Source organism: Vombatus ursinus, unplaced genomic scaffold, assembly GCF_900497805.2.
Source record: "Vombatus ursinus unplaced genomic scaffold, bare-nosed wombat genome assembly UNPS02000749.1, whole genome shotgun sequence".
Classification (NCBI taxonomy): Eukaryota; Metazoa; Chordata; class Mammalia; order Diprotodontia; family Vombatidae; genus Vombatus; species Vombatus ursinus.
This window is the reverse complement of record NW_020940527.1, coordinates 23070598-23078948: the sequence shown is the minus strand read 5'-3', so window position 1 is coordinate 23078948 and position 8351 is coordinate 23070598. Positions and strand designations below refer to the sequence as shown.

General features: G+C 40.1%; 1 protein-coding gene across 1 annotated transcript; it reads left to right on the top strand.

The window, feature by feature from the left end:
* The first annotated feature begins 229 nt into the window (after window positions 1-229).
* Window positions 230-6107, top strand: LOC114039914 (protein FAM25A-like). The gene is made up of 3 exons (XM_027857851.1): window positions 230-350; window positions 5344-5418; window positions 5935-6107. Exons 1-3 carry the CDS (start codon window positions 278-280, stop codon window positions 6054-6056), a joined length of 270 nt encoding a protein of 89 aa, XP_027713652.1. The 5' UTR covers window positions 230-277; the 3' UTR covers window positions 6057-6107.
* The last annotated feature ends 2244 nt before the right edge of the window (window positions 6108-8351 follow it).

Genomic DNA, 8351 nt, shown 5'->3' with positions numbered 1-8351 from the left:
GCTTATGGATTGTGAATATCTACTTACCATGAGCAGAAGGGCACTTCCCTTGGGATAGGGCTTTGCTCAAGACCCAGAGGAATCAGCCTCCATATCTTCCTCCACCCCCTTTGATGCTTCATGGATTAATCACCACCAAATCCTCCTGACTCCTTTAAGGTGACACCCATTGCCCCATGGACATTTGGAGGAGCCCACATCTGCCTATAAAAAGCCAAAGCTAGGAGGACGTAGCACAGTATTCATCTCACTCCTCAGGAACAGGCCAGGTAGAACCATGTTTGGAGGTTTAGGGAAGCTTGCTGCTGAGGGTCTGGCCCACCGGGCTGAGAATGCTACTGAAGAAGTAGGTAAGTAACATTGACCCCCAAATTACCTCCATCTGAAAGGTGGGTTAGGGAATTTAACAGGCTCAGGGTAATCTAGAAGAGGCTACAAACATGGCACTGGTCGTCTGGGATGAGGGTTTTGTAGATTTGGATTTGACATTTTGTTATCTTTCCTTTATTCCACTGCTTTGGAAGAAAAAGAACTAGTAAACAAATTTACTACCTACATCTCTCTCACTTTACTCAATTATGATAAGAGAACAAAAAAACATCATAGACCATCCTCTCTCATCTGCTTTCCATGGCAAGTCTATGTTGGGGAGGGAAGGGGGAGAATTAAGTCAGGTAGGGTTAAAATTGCCCTTCTGGTTACTCTGCAGAGGCCTTGCTCTCCCTGGGAAGATGAGAGTTGGTTTTAAGAAAGGCTAAGCCAATTACGCTGGCCTCAACCAAAGGAATCCCCCAACCAATTCCCTCCATTCCTCCAACTCTTCCATCTTCTGGCAGATGTTGAGAGATTGAAGACAATCATTGAAAGAATCCAAAAGGAGGAAGCTTTTGTAAGCCTAATTGTAGAGCCTGCTCAGACTGGCCTCCAGTCAACACACAAACCTGTTCTACAGCAATGCCTGCTGGGGATGCCCTGGCTAATTGCGAACGTGGGGCCTGGAAGAAGCACACTGCTCCACTTGACTATGACTGGTCTAAAGAGTGCCTAGATGCTGCACTGACAGCGGCCAGCAATGGGCCAGGGATAGACCAAGAAGAGCACCTTTGTAATCTTTGCACCTTTGGTTCCTGGAACGGTGGTCCATGAGAAAGAGCCTTGGGAGTTAAGAACTCTGGTTTTAGAGCCACCTGGTCACAAGACCTTGGGCCTGTTTCTTCACCTGTAAAGTCAAGGGGTTGGTGGAGGTGAATGCTAGCAACCTGTGAATAGCTAAGAATCTGTGAGGTAACTGTTAACAGTAGCTTACATTTTATATATTCTGTTTATAAAGTGCTTTTCTTGTATTAATCTTCAGGGAAGCTGACACTCAGATCCTTTAAATACTTTAAAAGATGACAGCCAATTTATATCAAGGGCTTCCCCCCCCCCCAAAAAAAACTTTTTGACAGACATTCTGTTCAAAAACCATCTTTTCTGATAATTTTGTAAACAAATATCCAAAGGAATTTTATTTTTACCTTGGAGGAAGTTTTAAGGATTTGTACTTGAAGAAAGGACTGATATTCTTCCCTTCCCTTTACTTGGCCTCAGTAACTAATTAACTATGGATATTTGAACCAATTAAAAAGTGGATGGACAAGGTAAGTAAGAAGCTATCCTCTGTAGTAGAGCTCAAAGAGGCTGTAGGGCGAAGGAAGGACCTTATGAAACAGGAAGCCTATTACCGTCAGGTGGGCTTTGAATTTAAATAGTGTCTTTAATCTAGAAAGCTCAGGGATACTTTCTATTATTCTTTAAACAGATGGAAGAGCTTTGAAATGAACAGACAACCCTATTTCTCTTCAATCTTTTTTTCATTGCTTTTTATAATGTTTTACTTGAGTGGGTGGGGAACCTGGGATTTGGCTTTCAAAGATACAGATTTCCTTCTCCTAATAATTAGGCAGGCAATAAGGCAATTATGTGCCAAGCACTGTGCTAAGGACTAACGATACAAAGAAAGGCGGATGAAAAATAGCTTCTATCCTCAAAGAGCTGAGAGTCTAATGGGAGAGACAACATGCAAAGAATATACAAACAACTCTGGACAGATAAAAGATACACAGAATAAAAGAGAGATAATCAACTGAGAGAAGGCACCAGCATTAAGCTGGGGTAGTGAGTAATAGGGGAAGGTCATTTTTTTTTTTAAAAGAAAGTGGGATTTAGCTGGGCCTTAAAGGAAGCCAGGGATGCCAGGAGTCAGAGATGAGGAGAGAGAATTCCAGGCCAGTGAAAACGCCTCAAGTCAGGAGATGGAGCCTCTCCTCCCATCCATTCTTTCATGAGTCTCAGCAATGCAGAAAGATGCAAATGCAAAATGAAGCAAAGCCATTTTCTTGAGATTCTTCCCAGCCCTGTTGGTATGACAGAGATTCAGAGTAGCTGGGAATCTGGACCAGAGGGACCAGCCTTCCATGACTACCCTTTCTGACCTACTCATCTTTGTGGGACATCTTATCACAGATTCTTAGAATTGGAAGAAACCTCTGATACCATCTATCCAGGCTGTACCTGAACCACAATCCTTTCTATATCGCCCCTGATAAGTGCTCATTTAGCCTTCCCTTGAAGACCTCAGAGGCAGGAGAAGCCACTACCTCCCAAGGCATCCCAGCATGCTTTTGGATAGCTGCTATAGTTGGAAAGGTTTTTCCTTAGGACAAGTCTAAATTTGCCTCCGGGCAACTTCCCCTTACTCCTTGTTCTATGAAGGGATGGGGGGGAGGGCGGTGCAGCAAGCAAAATAAGTCTCTGCTTAAGTATAATCCGTGATCTAGGCCCAATGATTCAATTAAAAAAAAAGAACTAGAATATCAATTCTAGAATACTGTCTCACAATAAATGAAGAAATAGAAGTGGTTGGGAACTTGAAATTGGGATATGTACCATTCTCTGACTGCCCATGCTCTTCACAGTCCTGCCCCCTGGATTTCCAATACTTACTTACAGTACATAGTGCTTACAAAGCTTAACTCCCAGCAAATTTAACAAGTTAGCAAATTTTTAAATGTTTACTTTCCTCACAGCAAGGTACCGAGGTGGGTATTTCCAGTAATATTCTCATTTCAGAGAAAGGAAAACTGAGATTCAGATTTTGAAAGTCTTGCCCAACTAAGGAACGACGTTGGGGTTATTAGAGTTCTGGCATCATGAAACAGGAAAACAATTTAAACTATAACATCAACTGTGTAAAAAGAAGCAGTTTGAAAGACTTAAGAATTCTGAGCAACATAATGATTGACCACAATTCCATAGGACCCCCTGACAGAAGGGTGATGGACGTCAGTCAGGCAGTCAACTCAAATTTATTAAGTGGTAGTGACTATGTTGTCAGGCACTATGCTAAGTGATAGGGATACAAAGAAAGGCAAAAAAACAGTCTACGCTCTCAAGGAGCTCACCATCTAATGGGAAAGACAACATGCAAATAATGATGTACAAACAAGATATAGATGGGATAAATTGGGAGCATTTCAGAAGGAAGGCTTTAAGCTCAAGGAAGACTAAGAAAGTCTTCTTGTAGATGGCGGGACTCTAACTGAGACTTGAGACACACATTTTTGATCATGGCCAACGTAAGAATTTATTTTGCTTGACAATCAATTGTTACAAGCGTCAAAAATAAGTTGACATCTCTGGCAGTGAACTATTTTCACAGTTATTGGGCCATGCTAAAACAAAGTAGTCAAAAGAAATGTAAACTCTGTATCTTAAGTATATTTTTGACTGATAGTCTGACCAGTTTGACAAGGAGCCTGGAAGGGATTTTTTACCAAACAACCTATGGATAGAGATGCCTTACTCGTTACTAGGAGGGAGAATGAAGCTCTGAATATTGCTGAGAGTCCAGAGGAAATGTCTAGAACAAAGGCAAACTGAGATGAGAATCAACTTTCTAAAATTTGAACTTGAAAAAAGTTTGTAGTGAGCCGCTATTTTAGATCATAGGTTGTTTTGTTAAAATTGTTCTATTCATAGAGCTAAAGAGAGTTAGATCTCTAATATTTTAAAGCCCCTTTGACACTGGAGTTTTTAATTTATTGTTTTCTTAGATCTGTTTATCTGTCTCTAACCTGTAATCTCCTAATCTCCAGACTTCTACCTCCAGCTGCCTATTGGACATGTTTTGAAACAGATATCCCATACACATCTTAAACTCAACATGTCCAAAATGGAATTCCTTGTCTTTCTTCTACCTTCTCCTCTTCCTAATTTTCCTGTTATTAGTATGTACTGGTATTGAAGGCAACACCACCCTCCCAATCTCCCAGGCTTACTTGATGCCTCACTTTCTCTCGCTCACATATCTACATGTTGCCAAAGCCTTCTTAATATCTCTCCTGTAAGCCCCCTTCTCTCTTTCACTGCCACTACCCTGTGCAGACCCTCATCTCCCACACCTAGGCTATTGCAATATCTGGTTGGTTGACTTCCTTCCCACGTCTCCCCTCTCTCGTCCATCTTCTACTCAGCTGCCAAAGGGATCTTCCTAAAGTGCAGGTCTGATCATGCTGCTGCCCCTCGACACCCCCCTCCCCCAGCTTGCATTCAATAAACTCCAATGGTTCCCTATTACGTCCAGGATCAAAGGTAAAATCTTCATAACCTCAACCCTCCTACCTTTCCAGTCTTCTTTTACTTTATTCCCTTTTCAAACCCCACCTCCACTGCAATAGTGACACTGACCTCCTTGCTCTATCTTCTAATTCTGGTGGCATTTTCACTCTGTCCCCTATGCCTGGAATTTTTCCCCTGTCATTTCTATTGCCTAGTCTTCCTGGCTTCCTTCAAGTCTCAGTTAAAATCTCACTTTATACAAGAAGCTTTTTCATATCCTCCTCAATACTCATACCTTCCTTCCATTGATTACCTTCAATTTATACTATATATATTTTTTATCAATATATCCTGTGTATATGTGCATACATATATAAATATAAATTATATATACTGTATAGACCTTGTTGTATATAGCTATTTGCATGTCATCTCTCTCATTAGATTATGAACTCCTTGAGAGTAGGGACTGTCTTTTGCCTTTCTTGGTATCCCCATCACTTAGCATAGTGCCTGGCACATAGTAGGTACTTAATAAAAGCTTGTTGATTCACTTATTTTTGCAATAAATGGACTCATTTGTGAACAAATCATATTGAATTAGTCTGAATTAGAATTGGAAACAAAAAATTTATATTATATTATATATTATTAAACATATTATAATTTATTAGTTTAGGGTTATGCAAAGTTGCAGAAATTTAGGACCACTTATTTCTGTTTTGTGCTCTCTCTTCTTTCTAGTCCACAAGGCTGAAGAAGTGGTTAAGGAAGTGGTCAAGGAAGTAGTGGAACATGCCAAGGAAGCTGGTGAGAAAGGTATGAGAAATTCTAAACTAGAGAATTTAAGGATAAATAAAGTCAAATATAAGGCGGTATGGCTAAAGTGGGCCCATAAAGTCAAATTCTCTTTTCTCTTCGATGACACCAGCCTTTATTTTGGCATAATTTTTCTTTTCTTGTTACTCACATCCATGAAATTGTCTTAAGTTTTTTTTTTTTATAGCCAGAGAACATGTTACTTTGAAAAACCAATCAGAAAAAAAATGCCCCCAAGAGACAGGCAACCTTTACAAGCTCAGTTACTTATGGGATACTTAAGACTAAGTGGAAGGACTTTGACTGGTCAAGGAAAGTGTTGCCTTCTCATTGCCTGTTCCTTGGGTTCCATTTGGTAAAGAAAAAAATCATTAAGTTAACAGCATCATTTCAGAGTAACAGACAATTTGTGTGGTATAATTCAGAAGGACCTGCTAGATCTTATGCCATAATACAAATAAGAAGCTGAACAATATTCTTTTACTCATACCTTCTTCTTCTCTTTATCCTCCAAAGCCATTGAAAATGTAGTCAAAGCTGCAAAGGAAACTGAAGAAAAAGCTATGAAGGAGGTGACCAACACAGTGACCAACACAATAATGCATGCCACCGAGGGACTGAACAAACTGGGACAATAATCAGCACCACCATCACAGCCTGGGCACAATAAAAAAGCCATGTGAATTCTATTTTGAGTACTGATTTCATTGTTTACCACTGGAAAAGAAATTAAGAGAAAGTCTTTTCCCCTCTAATGATTCAAATCCTCCAAACAACTGAGTAATAACTCATGGTACAGTGGGAAGAGTACTGGATTTGCGTCAAAAGACCCTGGATCAAATATTTATGCTGCCACTAAATTTGTGGCCTTGGGAGGGTTGGGTAGGATGGGCCCTAAGGTCCCATTTAGCTATAAATCTATGAACCTATGAACTCCTATGCACTTGGCATTCTATGTATTGAAAGTAGGGCAATAGTTTGACAGTGTACAAACAAGTAATTATGTTTCTCTCCTAGAGAGGTTATTCCCATATGACTCCTTAAGGATTTCTAGCATAGGTGTTAAACATTTCTTAACAAAATTTCAACTCCAACTTACAAACTAGGCAAACAACCACCAATACTCCAATATTTGAAGGGGACCTGAAGTATTGATTATATTTTGGTTCATTTGCCTAAGGTCTTCTTCAAAACCATTCCTGTTGGCAGATTCTGGTATTATTTCAATATAATCTGCTAGGTGGCAGATTATAACCTAATCCTATTCAGAGGTGGTATAGTGGATAGAGTGCTGAACTTGGAGTCAGGAAGACTCTAACCTCAGACACTTAGCAGATGTGACACCAAACCTTTCTTTTTCAATTTCCCCATCTGTAAAATGGGGATAATAATAATAGATTCCACCTCCCAGGGTGGTTGTGAGGATCAAATGTGATCATATCTGTAAAGCATTTTGCAAACCTTTAAGTGCTATATAAATGCTAGATTATTACTAGAGAATCTGAATTTTGATATTACCCATTAAGTACACCAGAAGATCTGGAAGATAAGTCATATGGGACTTTTCCCTATCCTCCTCCACTTCTATTTACTGTAGCCTGTAAATACTTATTTAGTTGATGACTTTTATTAGCAGCTTTTCATTGCTAAGGACTATGCAGCCCGAGGGCAGCTAGGTGACAGTACCTAGAACGTTGGGCTTAGAGGCAGACAGACTCATATTCCTGAGTTCAAATCGAGCCTCAGACACTTACTAGCTGTGTGACCCTGGGCAAGTCACTTAACCCTGTTTGCCTGTTTCCTCATATGTAAATGAGCTGGAAAAGGAACTGGCAAACCACTCCAGTATTTTTGTCAAGAAAACCCCAAATAGGGTCAGGAAGGGTTGGACGTGACTCAACAACAACAACGCAGCCCAAGCTATTTGCAGGTGAGGAAAAATTAAGATGCCACCAAGAAGATGGATTCACACCATCTGTGGTGAGGCAATGTGGATAGGAAGAGCACTGGATTTATAATCAGCCAATCTAGGTTTGAGCCCTGGCCTTCCTGCCTAGTAGCTACGTGACCCTAGGCAAGCTTATCTCTCTGTTTGAGGTCATGGGATGTTTGTACTCTTTACTTTGAAGGGTGCAAATGACAAAGTATAAGCAAATATTTCAAGCATCTCCCATTTCTTCGTTGTGGGTACTCCTCTATAACTTAAATTTTCTAAATTCCAAAGTCCTAAACAATCACTCAGTTCCTCAACTTGCCAACCTTTCAGGATCTCTGCAAGTTTTAAATTAGCCTGAACAGGAATGCCTGTTTTTCTTCCCACTTTGAGATGCTGCCGCAGGTTAATGACCATTTCTGTTAAAAGCCTTAGGTAAAATAGAGGATTAATTTGTAAACAGATGATTCACCTGACCCAGAACCAGCCTTTTCGATCAATAGCTATTTGCTTAATAGAAAGAACTTTGGATCATTTTTTAAAGAGTATGTAACAGTTTTTGCCTTGGCCCTGTCTAAATGCCTATGTTTACGGTTTTTTATAAAATCCTTTATCTGATTAGTTAGCTTCTGTTCAAAGTACAAGGTGAGACCGATAAAAGGCAATTTATTTGCCATCCAAATGAGTATTGTTTCCCAAAATAGATATCTCAGGAGGTTATATTCATATACTAATATATAGAGTATTTTTTTAAAGAGCCAAGGGACTGGAGTTTTCCTCCCCCACCCTGACTAAAAAAGCAAATGAAACCTCTTAGCACCCAGCTTGATTGCCCACCTCCTATCTTATGTGTGCCTTCGGGTAGATTCCAAAAACCAAATCCTCTCTCCTACCTCTGAAGGCAAGAACATATTTCCAGCAGTGGCATGACTGGGGTACGTGGGTATCCTAGAAATCAATTTGAAAGAGGGAGGATTTAATTTAGCCACATCTGGGATAA

What these genes read in the sequence shown, in the direction of transcription:
- LOC114039914 (XM_027857851.1), top strand. Translation starts at nt 278, where the DNA reads ATGTTTGGAGGTTTAGGGAAGCTTGCTGCTGAGGGTCTGGCCCACCGG. An exon ending in GAATGCTACTGAAGAAGTAG is followed by an intron (nt 351 to 5,343) that starts GTAAGTAACATT and finishes TCTTCTTTCTAG; the next exon opens with TCCACAAGGCTGAAGAAGTG. An exon ending in CAAGGAAGCTGGTGAGAAAG is followed by an intron (nt 5,419 to 5,934) that starts GTATGAGAAATT and finishes TATCCTCCAAAG; the next exon opens with CCATTGAAAATGTAGTCAAA.